The 24,992-nt window shown below is 40.5% G+C and overlaps 1 protein-coding gene across 15 annotated transcripts in view; it reads right to left on the bottom strand.

The window, feature by feature from the left end:
• Window positions 1–24,992, bottom strand: part of SLMAP (sarcolemma associated protein) — a 179,887-nt gene that overhangs the window by 34,935 nt on the left and 119,960 nt on the right. For 9 of the 15 annotated variants that reach the window (XM_030571356.1, XM_030571360.1, XM_030571357.1 and 6 more), the window contains 6 exons: window positions 21,565–21,702; window positions 20,583–20,751; window positions 20,447–20,497; window positions 19,830–19,880; window positions 6,689–6,751; window positions 1,116–1,172 (listed from right to left, as the gene is read on the bottom strand). In XM_030571356.1, coding sequence (XP_030427216.1) covers window positions 1,116–1,172; window positions 6,689–6,751; window positions 19,830–19,880; window positions 20,447–20,497; window positions 20,583–20,751; window positions 21,565–21,702 — 529 coding nt within the window. The remainder of the gene's footprint in view (window positions 1–1,115; window positions 1,173–6,688; window positions 6,752–19,829; window positions 19,881–20,446; window positions 20,498–20,582; window positions 20,752–21,564; window positions 21,703–24,992) is intronic. The other 6 variants (XM_030571351.1, XM_030571352.1, XM_030571353.1 and 3 more) reach the window with 4 other exon arrangements.

Here is a 24,992-nt window from a genome sequence, read left to right as displayed (position 1 = left end):
AATAAAATAAAGTCTATTTTAAAATGTGTTGACACCATACTCATTACAGTATTTATAAATACTAAAAATAGCTTATCATTTTGCAAGATAATACTGGCATGCAAGTGTTAAATTTCAGTTAGGCTTATTGTATGCATTCTTTTGCCAAACATGGCATGTAGTCTGGAGTTTATACAAGCTTGGTAACAAGCTAAAATGGAGTTGTACAGAGAAGATGAAGTAATTCTAAAAACAAAGCTGAAATCCAGAACGACCAAAATATGTTTAAATGTAACAATATCTATGATGACAGATGAGCAGAAATCAATACTCTGATATATTAAGAAATATTAATGAAAAGGATGGAAAAAATTGTTAAATGTCAGCACTTTACCACTATATCCACTGAAGAAACAAAATATTAAAATGTTAATATTGTGCTCAATGTTGGGACTATCATAAATTACTAACATCTGTAGCACTCCTGATTTTGGCTTTGCAACATGAGGCTCATTAATATTAAGAGACTTAAGTTGCCCACAAATAAATATTTGTATTTTAGTTTTCCTTATAAGAAGATCATGAAATAAGAAAGTGACAAACTTTAAAGGGTCGCACATTCATGTTTTATCTTTAAAAAAGCAGGTTTATAAGATTAGGGTTCATGCTAACAGTGTTAGGATATTTCTAGATTATTTACAAAAACCCACACCTTTTTCCTCTTAGCTGTTAACTAAGACTAACTAATATATTCTGGTTCTGCTCAGTGAAAAAACTCAATCTGAAATTTATTTAGTAGTGAGAGATTTTAAACAAGCTTGCAAAAAATTCTTTTTTAAAAAACCTTTGGATGAGAAATACACAGGTGAGAAGTCAGTCAAGACCAGTCCTCCACACACCCCCATTCCTCAAAGTAGTTTCCTTACGATTTCTCCCCGTAAAATAGTTATATAGTGATGTATCAATGGACACTAGCTATATTTACTCTCTTTGTGGACTTGTTAAAAAAATTACCTTGTATATCCAATATTTAACAAAAAAATTATTAAGTTATTGGTTTAAATCAGAAACTTATTTTAAATACACCCACTAATAAAACATGCTTCAAAAGGAGTTAAATAAATCAGAAATCTAACCTCTCAAAAGCTTTGTTTCTTCCACTTTGGTTAGACGTCCTTCGTCTATGAACTTGTCTGCCAAACAAAATAAACGTTACTATCCAAGTCCAAATTCAGCAAGCATTTCCCTGTGCACGTCTATGTCATTCACATTCCATGACCAAATTTAAAGAGGACAGTATTACTCCATATCCATGCTTGAACAAAAATTTGATTCTGGCATGGGAAATTAAGCAGATGATCACCCAGTTAACTATAACTTTGCTATAATGCAAAGCATAATGAAGATAGCAGAAATTATGTTAAGTATTTGCTTTTGCTATTTAATAATATCCATTCTTAAATACTTCAGCTAGTTAATGAAGGATTAATTTTACTTTGTAAAGTTATTCTACAGGTTTTTTATATATGACTGAAAAGTCAAACTGAGAACAATCAGCATTTACCAGCTTCTTAGAAAAAACTAGATTTATCAGAAAGTGGAGTTTTTGAATTTATAGCCTCCCCAGATCTCCACTTCTAGTTCTGTGACCTGATGCTCACATAGATGGCCATGAGAAAAGCCATTTACACAAAAAAAAGAGTGGAATGATGAGCATTGGCTTGGACAGCTGGCATTTAGCACAAGCTTTTGCCAATTCACAACTAGTTTTCCCCGCACCGATCATTCAGACCGAGCTACAGCAGTTGTATGAAGCCATGGTGGGTAGATTTTGGGGGGGGGGGGGGGGATAAGGGAGAGCACAATGGATCCACTGCCTGAAGCATTTTCAACCCTTCTTTCCTGGCTTTTTTTTTTGGGGGGGGGGGCCAAGAGGAAAGGAGGAGCAAGGCAGAAAAGAGAAAAGTGTTCTGTCTTTCCTTATTCCATGTTGTTACAGAACTCTACAGAGGTCAGGAAAGAAGACTGGATTTCACATATATACCAGCCACAGTTTCTTCTAGCAAGGCAAAAAAGCACCTGAGGCAGTCTGCCTGCACCCCTGGAGAAGGAGCTGAACATAAGAATCCTGCATCCACATTAGCTACCCACCTGCCTGATTTATAGATGAGAACAACTCCATTCATAATGGTGGCAGCCACATCATAAAACAATTAGTTAGAATGGGTGTGTAACTAGTTTATGGCAGCAAAATGTGCTGCAGATTTTGGACTCTGCACAAATCCATGCATGGTCAAAACTAAAAGCAGTCTATAATTAGTGTAAAAGAAGGTGGTCTTTTTTGACCTTGGTCTATTTTCCTGGCCAACTCAAACTGCTTTCAGCAGTGTATTTTCTGCATGTTTTTTATTAAGAATTCTGATGAAAAAACCTAATTTTTAACATTTCCTCCACCACAGTGATTCATAGTGTGTTCATATGTGTGGAGACAGTTTATAAGTTTAATACAGGCTTTGCAGACCACAATTTGATTTTTGGCATAACTTCTTCAGTAAACCCTACATCACACATGAATACAACTGATTGATTAAAAGCTGCTACTGATGTTTTCCATTTTTATATTGTACAACAATTTAACAACAGTATGCAAGATGCCATGAAGTATCAACAGAATTCAAAGCAAATGGAAAAGTTTGTTTTGACTTGGCCATATTTATATATAATAATAAATACACAGGACTTGGTGACATATGTAGAAGATTTTGAGACCTTGCAAGCCAACTTTGGAATGTGGCAACACAGTTTTGAGCAGGCTGGACTTAGAGTCAATATTGGTAAAAATCGAGGCTATGACAAGTTCAAATGGAGAGAACTGACTCCAGTTCCTTGTGACAAGAAGATACCAATAATGTTAAAAGGTACAGTGTATAAAACTAATTTGAGCCATCCTAATATACGGGACAGTGACTAGGCCAGCCACTAGAAAAGATAAGATTTCAGTACACTCTCCACTACAGAAATGAAAATGTTGAGATGGACAAACGGTAGGACACTCCACGATGGGAAACAAAATTAGGTTGTTAGGGGCCTAATGCAGGGGTTGCTCCAATTGAAGATAAGTTGGGGAAAACTAGGCTGGTTTGAGCATATTCAGCAGAGACCTGAGAGCTATACTGGTATGATTGCTCTTGCAATGGTTGTGGGTGGAAGATGACCAAGGAGGAAAACAAAGTCTTGATACATGGACTGGATATCAGTCGACCTCAGAGAGACCAATCTGTACAACAGCCTGGAATACAATCATAAGTTTTGGAAGACGTCTATAAAAGCTGCAACCCCAAATAGGGAAGTGGCAAGAAAGCAAAGAAAAAACACAGGACCAAATTCTGCCATCTTTACTTAAGATTGGTACTTTATTCCACAATTCTGCAGTAAGTTACTACTCAACATGAGTAAGGCTAGCAGACACTGGATTTGTTAAAGAATTTGAAGTACTCCTCTCTGTATATTTTTGAGAAATTTATTTTAGAGAGAGCGGCTTACAAAGTGAACTATTTGAATAAACACAGATATATCCATATTTTTGGCTGAATATGTTTATGCATTTGTTAAAGTTTTTGATTACCATCCCAGAATTGATATTCTCCAGTGACTGCTCCTCAAGAAGCTGGCACACTAGTACAGTATTCTAGTTTATTGTAAGAATTATTTACTGAGACTGTGTACTTCAGAGGTAAAGTGGAAATTATTTTAAAGGTAGATTCCACTTTTGTTTGCTTCTTTATGATGAATTAATGTGGTCTGAAGGGTTTTGAGGGGCTTTTTTATGGTTTTCTGCTTGTTTTTCTACCTTAGAATTACCCTTTGTCTTTTTAATATCTTTGGGACAGGGACTGTCTTATTATCTGTATTACTGCAATAATCATACCTAATCATGGACTAGGACCCCACTGTGCAAGGCACTGTGTTCATACAGCATATAGCACAATAGTGCCCTGTAATTATTACTACGACTAGTAGTAAGTAGTCTTTTGTTGCTCAGAACAGTTCAGATGCAACAGTGCACAATAAACATGTTCAATTTTTAACAAGAACACCTTTTATCCAAAGTGTCAGTGTCTGAAGTTACATAGGAGTTAAAAAATTATCCTGCATGTTTGCAGTCTGACTAAAAACCCTTTTCCCTCTTAATTGCTCACAAGTAACTCTTAAAGCATCATCATTTTATTAATATTCAGTCAAAGCATTAAAGAGTCTTCCAGGGTAGACAAAACTTCAAGCACATTTAATAAATCAGAAAGAAGCAAAAGGACATTAGCCCAATTTTCCCCTTTGCAGGTCACCTTTAATATGTCCCATATGTTATTTATGAAAATATTAGAAATAACCATTAAAATAATTAAAAGAAATTTCCACTTTTAAAAATAAAAAACTTTGTTAAAAGTTTAGGGGAAGAGTTAGTCATATATAAAATATACCCACTTTTATTTAAAAAAAGCACAGAAGCAAAGGTTAAAATACCAATGGGAGAAAAAAGAGGCGAAGCTTAAAATAGGGAGAAAATTGCACGTTGCATCACTTTCCTCTTATCTGCATAGTGTTTTCATCACTTTTGGTATAATTAAGTGTCCCACATTAATAACAGCAGTGTATCACTACACACCTAACAAAAGGCTGAAAAGGTGAAATCCTGGCCCTATCGAAATCTATGAGAGTTTTACCACTGACTTCAAAGTGACCAGGATTTCATCTTATAAATACAGTGAAGCAGTCCAGCAGTTAATGCAAAAAGCAGCAAGAAATGGAGGGAGTAGGTGAGGAGCAAACAACAAATATATCAAGCTACTGTTCCTCCCAGACCATTCAAAACAGGGTTTCACAAAAAACTTTTCAGATAGTGTGACCCAAATCTTAAGGCTAGCAGAGGCTGGGATTTTCAAAGGAGCTTAAGGGAACTAGATGCCTAATTTCCATTGTAATTGAATGAGGATTTTGCTCTAAATTCCCTTAGGCTCCTCTATTTGATCGAGTTCTTGAAGTTTGGTGTTTTCAGCTATCAGATTCTCCCCACTTTCAATAAGTTTTATCTTTTATTTTCTTCTCTCGCTTACTTCAAAGGCATGTTGAAATCTTGTAGTTAAATCAAGATGATCACTTTTGTATCCTTATAGACAGAAGTGCTCATCAACTTTAGTTTGCACATCTCGTGCTAAGATGTCAATTAATATACAATTTTAATTAGCTAAAAGAACAAACAGTGCATACATCATACCACTGAAAATGAAGTTGACTTCACCAATTAGACGAGCAAGCTCACTTTTATTATGCCCTCTGTTAGAAAGAGGAGCCTTGAGGAATCTCTACCAAGCTTAAAACTACTGAGGATAATTTTCTTTTTAAAGTCTCCACTTGAGAAATTTTGGATCAGTCCCAAAAGTTTTGGAAGACACAGCCCATGCCATTTTTAAAAGGAATTAACCTACATTTACTTTTTGGTATTTTGGTTTATTGATAATTTTTCTTAGGTCTTCTGAAATGGGCATTAAGAGTATTCGGATATAAATAAAATTTATAATATTGTATTCCATGCCTTAAAAAGCAGAAACACACCAATAAAGACATACTATGTGATGTTCATTACATTTTGGCAGTGAATCTAAGAAACACAACAGCGGTCAACATGCATAACAATTGATTTTTGTAGTCAAAGAAAATTATTGCCTCACTTCTGTTTCTGAGCACTTCTCTCAGCTCTATTAATTCATAATTTAATTTAAATATTTAAAGTTACACCTAACAAATTTCGTAAAATCCTTCCTAGTGCAACAGAAGTAGGGGGGAGGGGGGAAGCATTGTTCCTTCTGGGGTCTCCATGTTATTAAAAAAAGTTCTATATTCCAGCTATGCTTTCATAGAGCGTTCAGGTTTCCCCCCAACTGGTGCTCCTGTCCCAGCTCACAGAACAAACTAAGAAGAAATGGAGTTTTTCCTTAAAAATTTGCTCCATGCAGACATGACTGCTTCTCTACTAATAATCCTCAAAGTCATTTGCTTTGAAAAGCAAGTTTTTCACCTCAAGCACAAAAATTACCTGCCTCCCTACAAGATCAGTGGTAAGCACTTATGCTCCATTTCTTTGCATTCTATGGAAAATCTTATCTTTCCACATGAAAATACCAGTCTCTTATAGTTTTGTTCTTGCAGTCACACTTTATCTAGCGCAAGCTGCATTATAAAACTTTAACATTATCAGAAATTAAATATATAATGCTAAACAGAGAAGAGACAACAGGCACCATTATTTCATCCCTATCTGTCTGCTGCAGCCTGCAATGTTTATTTTAATTGGCAATGTTAGTCAGGCTTCCAGCTTTTCTTATTTTCCATCAATGTTACAAAATTAGGTCAATCTTAACACGCACACGGCAACATTGTGGCACTCACACTCTCTCGCTGATAGAAAGTAATCATAGATTAAGTGTTAAATACAGATCATGTGCTCAGCACTTTACAAAAGCAACAAAGGTATCTCCTACTCTTAAAGAGAGTCAGTTTTGCTGGAGTTTATAAAGCCATAATTCTATACTTACAGCACATTTCCACTACTGCAGAAATATTAAGTAGTACTGACAAATGTATTTTTCAAGTAACATTTTTAATATTTTGTTTTTTTGTTTTAAAGTCAATGTGATGAATGCTCTGTACTCACTCTGGCACTCTATGAACTGATGAATAAAAGTGCAGTCCCCTCCACTCTTTGAAAGAAAGTGCTCTAGTAAAGAAAGAAACACTTCAGTTTACATGTCCTCATCATCTTAGGACTGATTTAACTATAAAATCTGAAATATATATTAAAATATTTGTAAATTAGGCGTTATTCTCAGATTTCATTATGGTGGATCAACCTAATATACAAGCAGACAAGACATTTTCTGTTGAAATAGTTAAGAATTATTTTTGGAGATTAGAAATTATATACATTGTTTTTTAGACCTGGTTGCAGAAAATATTGGGCAAGTATCCTTAGTATATTCAATTAAAAGTATGTTCAATTTTTAAAGTGTAAACTTTAATACTAAACTCTATGAAAGTTGTTAATGAAAATGAATGAAAAATATTTACCTCAAGAATTATAATACTATTTCTAAAAATCTTTACTTAACAAGTTTAGTAACTGATTCATTTTACAAAAATTCCTACATTTAGCAGCAACTAGAACACCAATTTCAGTTTAGCTAGGTCATAAATTACACACACACACACACACACACACACAGACAGTCTATTTCCACTGGTAAATCTATAGTTGCACCAAAAAGATTTAACTCAGTATTCACCAACAGACAAATTAAAAATCAATTCAGAATATACAAGATGATGCAATCCTTGACACTTTCTTACAGTGCCGTTTACTGAAATATCAAACCCCATAGCATTGAGAGGCAAGCAGTTCCTACCATGAGTATACTATTAGTTCTGAACAAAAAAGATATTAAATCCTTGCACTAAGAGAAAAAAGAAACAATTTTACATATTTTATTCTTAATTTGAATATGTTTATCCTCATTTTAAAAAGTCCTTTTAGAGCTAAAGTGATTTTTTTCTTTACTCTTTAATTGTAATCCCTCCTAAAATTTGAAAACACATACACACAAAATCATTTTGTTTTTTTACGTTGGCAAATGTTATTTTTCCTTGTAATGAGACTCCAACCAAAAGAACACAATAAAACACAATTAGATTTCTTTGAAACACAATGGTCTTGTGCGTAATGTCCTGCAGTGGGTTCAATTCCCAGCTCTGCCAAAGATTTCTTCTGTAACCATGGTCAAATCACAGTTCTTGCAAGGCTCAGTTCCCTGTACATAAAATGGGGATAATAATAATTCCTTCTTCACACAATATCTTTACTGTTTAGATTGTAAGCTCTTTGAGTCAGGCACTGTCTGTCTTTTATTACATACGAATAGTACCACATGGAACAAGGCCCTGATCTCTGTTGGGGCCTCTGTTATTCTTTGTATTACAGAAAAAGGAATGGAAATATGGGGGGAGGAATAGTGAATACAGAGCGGAAGTGGATGACAGGCGACTGGGGGAAGCATGATGGAGAATGTGAGTAGGGCAGCTGCCTATCTTTTCTAGATAGATAGAGGGAAAGAAGGAGAGCTTACTCACACCTTGTGCTGTAACTGGAGTTCTTTGAATTGTGTCCTTCCATGGGTGCTCCACTTCAGGTGTGCTCATACCCCTTGCACCTTTAATCAGAGATTTTTAAAAGCAGTGCCTATTTGGCCTGTGCATGGACTTTGTGCCCCACTCCGAAGTTATATAAGGCTGTGTGGGCAAACTGCCCAGAGTTCCTTCTCTACCATGAAGTCCCCAGAGAAAACTCTAAAGTAGAGGGTAAGGAGGACACATGGTGGATTACCCACAGGATCACACATCTTGAAGAACTCCAGTTACTGCATAAAGGTGAGTTAACCACTCCTTCTTCCAGTAGTGTCCCTTTGGGCGCTCCACTTCAGGTGACTACCAAGCAGTACCTCCAGCGGAAGGAGGGAGTTTCAGCGTCAAGTCTATGACTGAAGACAATACAACCTTTTTAACAGCAGTATCTGATTTAGAAAAAAGACAGTTACTCACCTTTGTAATTGTTGTTCTTCGAGATGTGTTGCTCATATCCATTCTAATTAGGTCTGCGCGCACCGCGTGCACAATCGGAGAATTTTTACCCTAGCAATACCCAGTTGGTTGGCTGTGGAGCCCCCTGGAGTGGCACCTTCATGGCGCTGGATATATACCCCAGCCGACCCAGCGTCCCCTCCGTTCCTTCTTGCCAGCTACTCCGATAGTGGTGAAGGAGGGCGGGTTTGGAATGGATATGAGCAACACATCTAGAAGAACAACAGTTACAAAGGTGAGTAACAGTCTTTTCTTCTTCAAGTGCTTGCTAATATCGATTCCAACTAGGTGACTCCCAAGCCTTACCTAGGCGGTGAGGTCGGAGTGAGACATCGCTGAGTGCAGAACCACTGAGCCAAATGCGGCATCGTCTCTAGACTGCTGTACTAACGTATAGTGAGTGGCAAAGGTATGAACGGATGACCAAACCGCCGCTCTAAGATCTCATGGATTGAAATTTGTGCCAGGACAGCGGTTGAGGAGGCTTGAGCTCTTGTGGAGTGAGCGGTGAGGCATGGCATCGGGACACCAGCCAAGTCATAGCAAGCACGAATACAGGACGTGATCCAAGGACGTTGCAAGGAAACTGGTAGGCCTTTCATCCGGTCAGCCACTGCAATGAAGAGTTGAGTCGTCTTCCTAAACAGCTTCGTACGCTCGATATAGAATGCGAGGTCCCTGCGAACATCCAGAGAGTGCATACACTGATCTTGCCACGCAGCATGTGGCTTAGGATGGAAGACTGGGAGGAATATCCTGGTTCACATGAAAAGCTGATACCACATTGGGGAGAAAGGCACGGTAGGGGCGAAGCTGTGCCTTTTCTTTATGGAAGACTATACGGAAGTTCCGATGTGAGGGCTCTGATTTCAGAAGTGACGGCTCTGAAGTGATGGCTACAAGGAAGGCTGTCTTCCAAGATAGATAAAGGAGTGTGCATGTAGTCACTGGCTCGAACGGGGGCCCCGTGAGCCTGGAAAGGATCAGGTTAAGGTCCCAAGCCGGAACCTGTTGACGCTGTTGTGGGTATAGGCGATCTAAGCCCTTTAGGAATCTAACGACCATTGGGTTAGAAAAAACCAAGGAAACATGTTCTCCTGGATGGAACACCGAGGTAGCAGCCAGGTGCGCCCTGACAGATGATAATGCCAGGCCCTGCTGCTTTAGGGATAGGAGATAGTCCAGTATAAGTGGTATTGATGCCTGGAAGGGGGGCATTGAGTGCTGCTCGCACCAACAGGAGAAGCGCTTCCATTTGGCTAAGTAGGTGGTCCGTGTGGAGAGTTTCCTGCTGCCTAATAGAACCTGCTGCACAGATTGTGAGCACAGTAACTCCGCCCGAGTCAGCCATACAGCATCCTCGCTGAAAGGTGGAGCGACTGCAGGTCGGGGTGACAAAGTCGTCCATGGTCCTGGGAGATCAGGTCCAGCCACAGTGGGAGCGTGATCGGAGGCTCTACTGACAACTCCAGGAGCATGGTATACCAGTGCTGCCTTGGCCATGCTGGTGTGACCAGAATCATGCATGCCGTGTCCCTGCGCAGCTTGAGCAGGACCCCATGGACCGGGGGAATGGAGGGAAGGCACAGAACAACTGGTCTGTCCACGGAAGTAGGAAAGCATCTGATAGGGAGCCCTGAGAGCGTCCTTGGAGAGAACAGAACACTTGGAAGTGCCAATTGATGCGTGACGTGAATGGGTCGATCTGGGGAAACCCCTACCTCCGTAAGATGGAGTGGATGACATCTTGATGAACTAACCCCCTCGTGAGTTTGGAATGACCTGCTGAGACGGTCTGCCAGCGTGTTCTGGACTCCTGGGAGAAACGACGCCATCAGATGTATTGAGTGGACTATGCAAAACTCCCAAAGGCAAATGGCCTCCTAGCATAGGGAGGACGACCGAGCTCCCCCTTGCTTGTTGATGTAGAACATGGCCGTGGTGTTGTCTGTGAGGACTGCCACACAACGGCCACGTAGGAGACCGCGAAACGCCTGACATGCTAGACATCAGTTCTCGAACCTTCATGTGCAGAGTTAGTTTGGATGCGGTTCAAAGGCCCTGCGTCTGGTGTTCCCCGAGGTGGGCGCCCCAGCCCAGAGATGATGCGTCTGTGACAAGGTATAAGGAAGGTTGTGGGGTGTGAAATGGTATCCTTTCACACACCGACATGTGGTTCAGCCAGTAGCTGAGGGAGGTCAAGACCGATTCCGGAACCATGACCACCATGTTCAGGCTGTCCCAACCTGGATGATACACCATTGATACCTAGGCCTGAAACGGGCAAAGCCAAAGTTTGGCATGTCTGGTTACATAAGTGCATGACGCCATGTGCCCCAGAAGGCCGAGGCACGTCCTTATCGTGGAAGTCGGAAAGCTTTGGAAGCTGCGGATGATGTTTGCGATAGCCTGAAAATGAGTGTCCGTCAGGAGAGCGCAAGCAAGTCTGGAGTCTAAGACTGCCCCGATAAACTCTATTCTCTGGGATGGTTCCAGAGTTGACTTCTCTGTTGAGTAAGATGCCCAGTTGGTGGAAGGTGCCTAGGATAAATTGGACGTGGGATTGCACTTCTTCCCTGGTGTGGCCCCGAATGAGCCAGTCATTGAGATATGGAACACCTGTATTCATTGTCGATGAAGGTAGGCTGCCACAATGGCCATACGTTTGGTGAACACTCTCGGAGTCGTGGACAGCTCGAAGGGAAGGATAGCAAACTGGTAATGTTTGTGGTTTACCACAAAGCGAAGGAAGTGCCTGTTTGAGTCTAAAGTCCCACTCCTTTTTGGTTTGAGGCCTGAAAGCCTTACAGATCTTGCACTTTTTGGTCTGGTGAGACTCCCTGAGGCACCTTAAACAAGAGTCGTGGGGATCTCCCGTTGGCATAGGCTTCGAACAGGCTGAGCACGGCTTAAAGCCCAGAGCCCTGGGCATTAGCCCGGGTGGCACACCGGGAGGAAGTCGGGGAGGGACCTCTTCCAGCCCGCTAACTTCACTTATAAGACTAATTCTATAACTATCAACTACTGTATTACACTAAATCTATAACTATATAACTACTAAGAACAAGAACATATCTAAACCGGGAAGTAAAAGCTAGGGACAGTGGAGAGCTATGCCACGTTCCACAGTTCCAGCGACTGTCACGGGTGGTAAGAAGGAACGGAGGGGGCGCTGAGTCGGCTGGGGTATATATCCAGCACCATGAAGGAGCCACTCCAGGGGGCTCCACAACCGACCCACCGGGTGTTGCTAAGGTAAAAATTCTCTGACGATCGTGCACGCAGCGCACACACACCTAATTGGAATAGATATGAGCAAGCACTCAAAGAAGAACTGGTATGTATGGAAATCTACACGGTAGCCTTACACGTATTCAGAACAGGAACATTCTTGAGCAATGCCATAGATGTAGACAGAGATTTTGTGGAATAGGCTGACATTCTAGGACAAGTTCATACGTCTGTAAATTTATAGCAAATATGATACAGACAGAAATCCACTTGGAGAGTCTCTACCTTTGGAGCTATCCGCAATAGACATGAACAGTCTGGGTGACTTCCTAAATGACTTAGTTCTGTCCACATAAAAAACTAATGCCCTCCTAACAATCGAAGTGTGCAAAATGACATCCTCTCTGGACTTTATGAAATAACCAGAAGGTGGAAAACTTGGTTCATGTGAAACTCAGATGAAACCTTGGGTAAAAATTTTAGGCATGGGATGTAATGAAAATTTGTCCTTGAAAAATACTGTAAAATGGAGGATCTGTCATTAGGGCCCCTATTTCTCCAACCCTAGAAACAGAGGTGATGGTCTCCAGAAAGGCTGCCATCGGAGATAAATTAAGAAGAGAACAGGTAGTCATTGGCTCAAGGGGGAGAAAGCCCATAAGGTATCAAAGTACTAAATCAAAATCCCAAATAAGAGTAGGTTTCTTAACTTGGGCGAAAAGATTCCCCAATCCTCTCAGAAACCTTACAGTTGTAGGATGGGAGAAGACTAAGAATCCCTCAACCGCTGAATAGAAGGCTGTTATAGCCACCAAGTGGATCCTGATAGAGCTCATGGATAGTCCTCTTTTTTAGCTCTAGTCTAGGAGGTAATCAAGGTATGATTGAGAGGGAATAATCAACAGGTGGAACACTTCTCTGGACACACTTCAGACTGAAACTCTCTCTCTTTTAGAGGTAAGTATCTCATGGAATCTTTCCTACTCTTAGTAATACCTGGTGTACCTCCTTAGAATAAATTGACTCTAGTCCCATGAACCATCGAAGAGCCAACCCTTGAGATAGAGTATCTTCAAGTTGGGATGAAGAGTAAGGCTGGCATCCTAGGAAAGAAGATGAGGAATGGACAGATGGCTGATTGCCTGACAGATGGCTAGGTGAATCAGATAAGGATACCACATCTGTCTGGGCCATTTTGGGACTATTAATACAATTCTGGCTTTGTCATGCTTGATCTTGTTCATTACATTCAAAATCAGGGACATGGGGGGAAAACCATATAATAGACTTCTTTGTTCATGGAATAAGGATGCCAGCTCCCAAAGAGAAAAGGACCCAATCTCCTTCCTTGAGAAAAATTTTTGCATTTTTTTGTTGGTCACAATGGCAAAGATCTATTTTTGGAACCCACTAAGTCAGAAAAATTTGATTGAAAAAAATCAGAGGTTCCAAATCCCATTTATATTCCTGTGAGAAATGCCTGCTGAGGCAGTCTGCTAACCTGTCCTGTTTTGGTAAAATTGCTGAAATAAGGATGCAATTGGCTATACATCAGTTCCAGAGCTTAACTGCTTCATCACAAAGGGAAGGGGGACCTGGCCCTTTTTTGTTGGCTGATATAGAACATGCAAACTATGTTGTTCATGAGGATTTTTATGGACTTGCTCTTGATTAATGGTAGGAAGTGGATACAGGCATTTCTGACTGCCCTCAGCTCAAAGAGCCTAATATGTAGTTGTCTCTCTTGGAAAGACTCTTTGCCCTGGGTGCTGAAGGTCCCTAAGTGTGCCCCCAACCCCTCAGAGATGCATCTGTCATTATGGTGATACAGGGAGGAGGCTGAACAAACCAAATCTCTGGTCAGACGTTATCTGGGTTCCTCCAGCAACTGAAAGTCTCGTATCTGATGAGGGACCAACACTAACTTGTTTAGGCTGTCTTTGTTCAGAAAAAAACAACAACACACAGTTCTGAACCAACCCTGGAAATACTGAAGGCAGAGCCTGGGACATGGCATCACAAAGGCAGCCTGCCATGTATCTAAGTAATTGAAGACAATGTCATATTGATGTCTGTGGCCTGATATGAATCTTTGAGATGAGATTTACCAATGTTGAGAATCTGTTGGGGTGTGGGAGGGAGACAATCCCTGGCTGATACAGCATCTAAGGAGGCTCCTATGTACTTGTTTTTTTTTTCCCTCAAATACCAGGCTCAAATGAAGATTTCTTGATGTTAAGCTGCCACTCTAGCTTGCACAACAGTGATCTCATCATCTTTGTGGCACTGGAAACCTAGTTGTAAGATCGGCCATTGAGTAGTCATCAAGGTATGGAAAAATGATTATCCCTAGATGTCAGAGGTCAGCTGCGCCCCACCGCCAGCACATTTGAGTACACACTTGGGGCAGATGAAAGATCAAGTGGAAGCACTCGATACTTCAAGTGGTCTACTGAAAATGATGGAATTATAGCTCTGAGACACACTATCCTGAATTTTTGTGACTTGATAAAGTTGTTTGTCGTCGATTAAAAATCGATCTTGATTCTTCATTCTTCTTTGGGTACAGAAAATAGCTGAAGTACAACCCCTTTCTTCTGTGCTAAATAGTTCCTTGTACAGCACCAACTGGCAGAAGTGAATCAACTTTTCTGTTTTAAGAGATGCTTGTGAGAGGGGGGCCTAAAGAGGGATGGGGAAGGGGGCTGAATATAGAGGAGGGAGGTAAAATGGATAGCGAACCCTGATATAACCTCCAGCATGTATTAGTCTGATCTGATTGTTTCTCCCACATTCTTTCTGCATGGGAGAGAGCCTCCGAAGTATTGAAGGTCAGTAAAATGTATATGCAGCTTGATATTGTGGGATATTTCCAGGCCTTCGAGCAGACTGTCAAAACTAATGCTCAGATGATAATGATAGTTCAGTAGTGGGTGCAGAGGAAGCAAGATGTCTTGTACTCTGGAACCTTGACTTTTTCCTGGGTGGTTCATAAGGTCTCTGAAATTCTGAGAATGAAGTGGAGTGGGATCTTTGAGCAGTTTGGCATCTTGGATCTAGCTCCAGCATTGGCTGCATCTAATGAGGCCTGTAGTGATGCTCTAGCTAACAACGACCTTCGTAATAATAGCCTGAAATGGGTCATTCAGAACAGCTGGCAAGCGCCCAATAAAGGTGGTGAATTTAGCATATTTGAGGGATTGCATTTCACCAGGAGAGTTTCACAGTTCTAAATTGAAGAGTCGTGGATAAATAGGTCTTTCTGATAAATAGATCCAGGCATTTTTGGTCCTTATAATATGGTGCAGCTTTTGCATTATGTTGTCTGTCACATTGGTTTACTGCCTCCACAGCCAGGGAGTTCGGTGTTGGATGGGAGAACAAAAATTCAAAGTCTTAAGCCAGCACATAATATTTCCATTTACATATTGGCAGGACTGTTGCAGGGGTATGCCAGATTGATTTAGGAGGATCCAACAGGGCCTCATTAACAGGTAGGGCAACACAGGTAGAGGGAGTTCTTTGGAAAATGTCCACGAGCTTATGTTGTGACTCCCTGACCATTTCCATGGGGATCTGGTGAGAATCCATGATGTGCTTCATTAACGCTTGGAAGTGGCAGGCATCATCAGCCACAGCTGATGCATAACCATTGCATATGGGGAACACTAAGAAATATTTATTTGTTAACCTCTATCTGCCCTGGCCTCCTGCTGCTCAAAAGGATCCTTGTGCTAAAGGTGGCGGAGGAAGAGCAACTGGAGGAGGGGAGCATCTCTCCCTGTATTCCCACAGGAGAGACTAGGGTAATCGGGAAATTGCTGACATTATGCAGCCCAAGGATACCAGTACAGACATTGGGGAGGTCCAAAATTCATAGGGGGTGGTATCCACTGGTGCTTGAACCAACTTGGGGAAACATAGACCCATCTTTGGTGTAGCTCCCCGCTCTTGTCAAGAGAGGCAGGATGGAAATCCTTTTGTCTGAGGTGCCAGTGAACTGTTTATGGAAATATTCAAACCAGAGGGGAATTCCTCCTCTTCAAAAGGTGGACCTCATCACTCTCTGAAGGTGTTGGAGAGTCAAGCAGCACTTGGAGAAGGTCAGACCTCAGCCACCATGCTTGTTTTGGTACTGATAACCGTTCAGTACCAACTAACAAGGGAGACTCTAGTTCCTTCAGAACTAGACACCTTGAGAATCTGAACTCATGGAGTAATAGGTGGATTTGAAGAGCAGGGCCCTGTTACGTGGTCAGTACTGAGGTTATATGCTGCTCTGGCAGGTCTACTCTGGTCTAAGTAGATGGTACTAATGACGGTGTCTTCCAGCTACCAAGGTTATCTTAGTGACCAATTTAAATGTAGACAGTACTGAAGGAGTTGTGGGTACCATTCTCACAGAGGTGGGAGGCTTCAATGATGCAGTGACTGGCTTGTGCAGCACTGAAGGTCTCAATACTGAGGCATGCTTGTGGTCATTTTTCTCTGCTGAGCCTAGAGCCCTGGACACAGGATTGTATCAAGAGTATCTGGAGCCTCAGCCATAACCAGAGTGGGATGAGAGGTCACTGCCATGGTCTTGCTCTGCAGGGATCAATATTTTTTTTTTAGATTAACTCCTTCTGTGGGGAATAACTCCTTTTTCTAGGGGTCTTCTCCATGGATTTACCTTGGGTAGATCAAGGTGCACATGCCATAGTTGATGGAGCACTGTATTCCAGCAATCAAAGTCCAGGGGGATCTCTTGGTCTGGATCTGAGGCCGGATAGAAGGAATGCTTCATCATTAAGAGACTCAGTTTTAGCTCCCACTTTTTCCTTGCTCTGCCTTTAAATGGGGAGCAGATGGAACACATCTGTGAGATATGGGATTCTCCCAAGCACCAGATACAATGGGAATGCCTGTCACTGACTGGGATGGCCTCCCAGCAAGAGGTGTTCTGCCTGAAGCCAGGAGAGCCTTGCAGAAACAGGGTCCATAGTATTCAGAGCGGAATGTCCCCTTCCGCAAAGGGGAAAAGGATTGAGAGAAAGTCCTCCTAAATTTCTAAATAACAATAAATAAAATAACTAAAGAAAAAAAATCAAATCATAAAGAAGGGTAACTAGGCTAAATAGACTTAGAAAGTAAGGCTCATTAATGCTCCATCTCAGGCCAAGGTGACTGACAAGGAAATGAGGGCAGATCGCCCACACAGCCCTACATGGCCTTGGAGAGGGACACAAAGAAGCCCAGGGTGTATGCAGAGGGCGAACAGGAACCATTATGTATTTACATTAAATTTTGAACCTCAAATCACCACGTACAAATTGGGGGTGCGAGGCTTCCCCACAGAGTTGAAAAAACCCACAGCCAGCAAAAAAAAACCAATTTATTTATCTAAATATCATTTTTAAACCAATTTGATTCTTACATTTGGGGACTTGGCTCATCATTTTTCAGTGCTTTGAGGTGGCATTGCAGTCACAACAATGGGGAGAGAATTTTTAAAATGAAAATATGGCTGTAAAACCATAAAAATTGGTGTGTGCATTACCTAAAACTACTCTGAAAAATTTCTAGATCTGACACAGTTCCTTTCAACTTTTTTGTTCTAAAATACATACATTTGTAATCTGGAAGTTCACAATTAAAAAAAACCAAAAACCAAAAACAAACACACACACACACACACACCCAAAATAAAACCCCCAAACAAAAAAACAAAAACATTTCAGCTTAGCTTTAAGCTACTCTTGTCCAAAATAGTGTATTACTTTCTGAAAAAAATTCTAACCCTCAATTTTCTCATGGTTTGGATAGCATGAAGATTAAAAGTAACCATGGTGCACAAAAGTGTTTCCTACAGGATACGTGACAATTTCAATAACTGAACATGACATTTCAGTTTTAAAACAATTATTTCACTTTAAAAAATGTGAATGCACTTTCTTATGCAAAAAAATTGTTATTGCTTTCTAGAGATTCAAAACAACACTACTTCTGAAGAGCTTTCTTAAACAATTATTAAAATATCACTAAGGTTAAAATCCCAAAGTTTTGAAACTCTAGACACTAAGACAGAACCCTACATCATTTAAAAAAAATAATTTACAACCAATCCAGTGACTTGGCAGTAGGTCAGAGAAATATACAAAAGATGTTAGCATTAAGGAGTAAGAGACAATGTGCATCATAGTTAGGATCTGGAATTCAGGATGGAGTTAGGAGAGATAACTGGTACTTAGGGGACTTTAGCATACAAGTAAAGTTCATCACACTTTCACTTTCTTTAGGTATTACTCTAAGTTTTCCCCATGTGTGTTTCTTACATTCTGAGACAGCTACAAACCTCATATAATAAGCCTCTGTTTATATTCAAATCTAATAAAGGATCAGTATATATTATTTTAAAGTTTGCCTCAAAATGCATATGGCACTTATAAAGGCTGCAGACATTGGTCAATCAAACTCTCTACACAAGTGTTTTCTGCTGGACAATTCACAGTATCACCAATCTCCATGGAGGTCATGCAATATAGTAAGCACATTAACAGCAAGAAATCTATTAGTGGAGAGAGAACATCAATAAATATAAAAAGGAGGAAATGGTAGAACTTCAGAACCCTGTCTGGAATAGCACTGGGGGAAAGGTTAAGCATGGTAAAGGGAGAATTCATGCTTGAAAGATGATGGAGGGCTTTATTGACAAAAATAAGTCTGTATGCTAAAAGTTATGACAAATACTTAATATGCAAGCAAAACGAAACTCCCAAGATTAAGCCCTATAGAAGAATTCATTCCATTAGGAAAAAAATAAATACTGGATTAGCAGTAACAATCTTTTTGACTCTATAGAAGGTGAACGAACATTTTTAAAAAGCATTGGATCTGAACCAATATGTACCAGTTTATTAAATAAGATTAGTTACCAAAAGCAATGATGCTTTCAAACTATCAATACTTAGTGTGGCAGATAAAAGAACATCTTCAGCATTCACCAGACTACGTTATTCTAGAAGTCCTTTACTGCAAACATATTTTTTCCATTTTAGCACCATAATATATATTTTAATATATGTGATAAAAAAATTAAATTATGATTATTTATTGCAAATTTTAAGTCTTTTCCAACATTTTATAATAAACTATTCTAGGCCCAGTTCTAGCCTCATACACGAGCACCACTCTGTATATGGTCAAAGCCTAGGGTTGATTACTATATATGGTGCGATAATGAACACTTTTTGACAGCAGGAAAAAGCAATCCCAGTCTTAAATACATAGGTAATTAAACCCCCAAAAAGTAAAGCTTTAAAAAGTGTATTTAACTTAAAGGGACACAGGTCATAAAAAATCATTTTAAATTCATTTGTGGAAAAAAGAGGTTACTGTATCTGTTTTATTAACATCTTAAATAAAAACTGCATTTTAAAAATCTTATTTAGTTTAACCAGTTATGTTGTTTATATACTTATATATTTCACTCAAGGTAGACTTTGATACATTCACTTGCTTCTAGTAAGACCTATTTACTTACCTCTTCTGACTTACTAGCTGAAAGGTACAATGTCTGGGTAGTAAGCAAGTACAAAAATGTTTACACTGATTTATTCAAAGTAATGAAATTATTTCTACTAACATAGTTTCAGGATCCTGACATCTTAGGCAGACAGATTTCCTGTTATTTCAGTGGGAGTCCATCTGAAGAAAAGTTCAGCTATTACTTCCTGATTTGGCTCATTAGGTTTTGAAAAGCCTTATTACAAAACCTAGATTTGGAATCTAACCAAAAAGATTGTCTTTTTAACAGGTGACAATTTACATTTTTTTTTGTTTTAATAAAAGTAACAGGAAATATTAAAAACAAAATCTTAGAGAATAAATATAATTTGTTCAAATTTAAACAGAAACTATAAGAAAAAAGTTAGTCTTTATTTAAGATACACTACCTTTTTCTGCGCTCCCATTAATTTTAGGTATGAAGTCATCAACTTGTATGCCTACGATTAAGAAAGGGTATTATTTCTAGATTCAAGCCAAGTATTTTATGTAGAGCACTGTGAAATGTAATTGGCTTTCCATACTGCCTCCTTATCCTAAGTATTGAAGCAACAATCAAATCAAATTATCTATGTTAGGACACATGATACAATTTAACAATACTTTCTTGCACGACAGATCCTGTCACATATTGATCAAATGTGTCAAAAATTATCATCCAAAAATTACCATCCATTAAGTAATTTTTTTTTAAACCACAATTTCCTACACAAACATATTTGAGTTCACAAGCTAGCAATAAACAAAAGAAAAACTTAATGAACATTTTAAATAGCAGTGCCCTCTTCCAGTATTTTGTTACATCGATATTACTTTCACTTTTAACACGTCAGATGCAATTAATGATCAGCAATTAAGAGGAAACAGCCAAACGCATAATTTTAACGCTTTTTTCTTACTGTCAGCAATACTTAGATTATAAGAATTGCTATAATATAAATTAATAGGATAAAGAATTTAAAGATGAAATCTGGCTTTAAGCAAAGAACATTAATATCACACCTACCTAAGCTGTTGTGTTCTTTAAGAGTTTTCTCTTGAAGGTGTTCTAACCGTACTGTAAACAGAATTCCAAGAAAAAGATATTTCACAGAATAAAAGAAAAAAGATATAATCAAAGCATTTTTGACTAGCTGACTGACCTTGTAAAGCAGTTAGCCGTTCATTGGTGAAATCATTATCTGCTTGCAAAGCTTCTATTTTTGCCTGAAGCTCTTGTTCTCGCTCTTCCATTTCATTTATTTTATGTTGCAATTCCTTTTTCTCTGCCTGCCCCTTCTGTTGGATTTCCTCTTGTCTTCCTTCTGCCACCTGCTCAAATGTCAGAAAAAATTAGTTATAAGACAATGATGCACTTAATTTTCATGTGAGTGAACATTCAGATGGGACTCCCTTTTTAGCCACTTTGATAAAGTAAGTTTAATACCCATATGTAAACATTTTCTACAAAGCCATTTCCAGAAGTAAGTTCATGGAAACCTTATTTATTTCATATGGTATATTTTCTCCTATATTTGCATACCTTTATTGTAATTCCACAACAATTTATTCCATCATTTGTCTTAGAAGCCTCTGTCCATCTAGACATACCTTGTTTTACAATCTAATTTCAATAATTTTACAGTAAAAGAGAACAAACATCTCAGTTTTATTTGGACAGCACAGATGTCCAAAGAACTTCTTAAGACAGCTTAACTGCTTCAGTTTCTCATTTCACCAATCAAAATGCTTAGGTTCATGAAACAGGTCTGTATTGTCATTTACCAGCTTGAAAGAGAGCTATGTCACTTCCTCTCTGGTGGTAAAATAAAAATAATAATAATAATAAAAAAAAAAAAAGTTACCATGAGAATGTTATTACACTTCTACTTCGATATAACACAACCTGATATAACACAAATTTGGATACAACGCGGTAAAGCAGTGCTCCGAGGGGCGGGGCTGCGCATTCCGGTGGATCAAAGCAAGTTTGATATAATGCAGTTTCACCTATAACGCGGTAAGAATATTTTTGGCTCCTGAGGATAGCGTTATATTGAGGTAAAGGTGTACTAGTTTTTATTTTGTCCTTGCACTCTAGCATTGCTAACAATTGCAGAAGGTTAGATAAAGTTCTGTCCCGACCTTTAGTTTGTCAGAGAGGTCTTTAATTTCATTTACAGCTCCATTGTACTTGTTTGCTAATTCTCTTAATTCTTCCTGAGTCCGCTCATTCATTTCTTTCAGGTGAGTACATTCATCTTCAGTGTTACTTAAACTTCGCTATAAAGGAAAAAATTAGTGCATGTGAAAACCAAAAAATAGCAACAATTTATGGATATTGAAGTTTGATACTGAATGTTTCAATTTATGACAAGAAATATGATCTAAAAATCTCCTTGCTTCTAATTGTTAATAAAGGCCAAATGGATAGATCAAGTTTTGGCAAAAAATATTACCTATTTAAAAACACCTTTATTCTCATTTAAATTGAATGTTACAATCATACATTAAGTGGAGAAACAAGTTGTGTGTGCAAGAAAAAATTAGAGTAGGCTCTAACTGCTGTTCTTTGAGATGTGTTGCTGATATCCATTCCACGCTAGCTGTGTGCATGCCACGTGCACTGTTGCTGGAAATTTTTCCTTTATGGTATCTACTGCGCTGGCTCTAGTGCCCTCTGGAGTTGCACACTTATGCACTAATATAAGGGGTGCTGCCGGCCTTGCACCCCCTCAGTTCTTTCTTGCTGGTAACTCCGACAGAGGGGTAGGACGGTGGGTCATGGAATGGACATGAGCAACACATCTCAAAGAACAACAGTTACGAAAGGTTAGTAACCATTTTTTCCCCCAAGTGCTTGCTCATGTTCATTTCATGCTAGGTAACTCACAAGCAGTTCCCCAGGAGGTGGGCTTGGAGTCCATGGACATGCTGACTTCAACACTGCTCTCCTGAAACTGGCGTTGTCCTGGGCTTGTTGGATGATGATGCAGTATGAATTGAAGATATGAAGAGACAACTAGGTCATGGCTCTGCAGATGTCGTGGATTGGTATCTGCGCAAGGGATGCTGCTGAAGCAGCTTGGGCTCTTGTGGAATGAGCAGTCATAGTAATTACAGGCAGGATATTCACCTGTTCATAACAAGCCTGAATACAGGTGGTTATCCATACATGATTCTTTAGGCTGCCACAGGTAGCCCTCTCATCCTTTCCACTGCTGCCATGAAGAGTTGCATGGATTTGCTGAAGGGCTTGTATTCTCAATACAAAAGTGAGGATCTGCCTAACACTCAATGTACAAGTCATCGTTCCTCACAGCTTTTGAGAGGTTTTTGGGAAGAAGACAAGTAGAAAAATGACCTGGTTGTGGTGGAATTGTGACACCACTTTTGGCAAGAAGGCTGCATGAGGGTGCAGTTGGACTTTGTCCTTGAAGATCACCAGTGAGAGTGTAGCTGCCACTGAGAGGTCCAGAAGCATGCTGAACCAATGCTGGCATGGCCACAACAATGCTATCAGGATAACTCTTGCCTTGTCCCGTTTGATTTTTAGGAGAAACTTGTGAACCAAGGCAATCATTGTAAAGGGGTACAGTAGGTGGCCTGCCAACGAGAGCAGAAAGGTATCGGAAAGGGAGCCTGTACTGTGCCCGGGCAACGAACAGAACAGATGGCATTTTCTGTTTTGCCTGGTGAACAGGTTCACCTGCAGAGGCCCCCACCTTTAGAAGATCACACTGACAACCTCCAGGCAAGAGACCACTTGTGGTGAGAGGAGCAGGACCTGCTGAGGTGATCCTCCAACACGTTCTGGACTCCCGGGAGGTGAGATGCCTCAAGAGTAATGGAGTGTCTAACACAGAAGTACCATAGACCAAGGCCTCCTAACACAGGGCAGAGGCTTAGGCCCCTCCTTGATACTTGATATAGAACATGGCTGCTGTATTGTCTGTCAGAACTTGAACCACCTTGCCTGAGAGCTGGGGAACACTTGATATGCCAGGTGCACTGCCCTGAGCTCCCTGACACTTATGAGCAGGGAGAGTTCTTCCCAGGACCCGAGACCCTGAGTACTGAGGTTGTTGAGGTGGGCTTCTCACTCTAGGTCTGACACATCCAAGACTAAAAGACGCCGAAGGCTGTGGAGCCAGAAAGAGCACCCCCTTCATTACTGACCTTGACTCCTTTTACCAGCCCAGGGAGTTGAGGACCAGGGGAGGGATTGTAAGTACTGAGTTCAAGTGGTGTCTGTTAGGGGAGTATACGAACTCTAGCCACATCTGAAGAGGCCTGAGGTGCAGCCTTGCATATTGAACCACCATGTAAGCAACCATGTGACCCAGTAGCTTGAGGCACACTCGAGCTGTTGTGATTGGGTGGGCCAAGACCTTGCATATCAGGTTTGCCATGGTCTGGAAGCAGGCCTCTGGCAGGAAGGCCCTGGATTGGGCTGAGTCGAGCACTGCCTCAATAAGTTCCTGAACTGGGAAAGAGTTGAGTTCTGCTCATTTATCAGCAGACCCAGCACTCTGAAGGTGGTTTGGACTGTGCACTGATGCTGTCTTGCACTTGAGCCTGTGACCAACCTTTGATCAGCCAGTCATCAAGATACAGGTAGGCTTGAATGCCCCTCTGCCTGAGGGAGGCTGCTATAACTGCCATACTCTTCATAAAAACCCTTGGAGCTATGATAGGCTGAAGGAAAGGGCAGTGAACTGGCAGTGGTGACGACAGACTACCAACTTGAGAAATCTTCTGTGGCCCCAGAGTATAAAAATGTGAAGGCATGAGTCCTTCAGGTAGCAGGCGGCATAACAGTCTCCTGGGTCCAGGGAGGGAATGTTGGAGGGCAAGGAGGCCATGCAGAGAAAACGGTTACCTACCTCTTGTAACTGTTGTTCTTTAAGATGTGTTGTTCACGACCATTACATATTAGGGGTACGCGCGTCGCGTGCAGGGACATTGGAAATCTTTTCCCTTAGCGGCTCCTGTCAAGCCGGCAGGAGAGCCCCCACTAGAGTGGCGCCTCCACGCTGGTGCATATATACCACTGCTGACCTGACCCCTCTTCAGTTCCTTCTTGCAAGTGACTTCGACAGAGGGGAAGGAGGGTGGGAAGTGTAATGGACATGAACAACACATCTTGAAGAACAACAGTTGTGAGAGGTAGGTAACTGTTTTTTCTTCTTCGAGTGATTGTTCACATCCGTTACACTTTAGGTGACTCAAAAGCTTACCATAGGAGGAGGGTAGGAGTCATGGAACAAATGATTGGAGAACAGCCCTGTGCCGCGTCATCTCTGGCCTGCTGATTGATTGCATAGTAGGCTGTGAATGTGTGCACCGACAACCAGGTGGCTGCTTTACAGATCTCCTGGATTGGGACCTGCACTAGGAAAGCTGTTGAGGATGCTTGGGCCCTAGTTGAGTGAGCCATGATCGGCAGGGCTGGCACCCTGGCAAGCTCGTAGCGGATGCGGTCCGCAATCCACGATAATACACACTGCGCTGAGACCAGAAGCCCTTTCATTCTCTCAGCGATAGCGACACACAACTGTGTTGACTTGTGG

This window comes from Gopherus evgoodei, chromosome 7 (genome assembly GCF_007399415.2).
Source record: "Gopherus evgoodei ecotype Sinaloan lineage chromosome 7, rGopEvg1_v1.p, whole genome shotgun sequence".
NCBI lineage: Eukaryota > Metazoa > Chordata > Testudines > Testudinidae > Gopherus > Gopherus evgoodei.
Note: the sequence above shows the minus strand (reverse complement) of the source record. Positions and strands in the feature narration are given on the sequence as shown.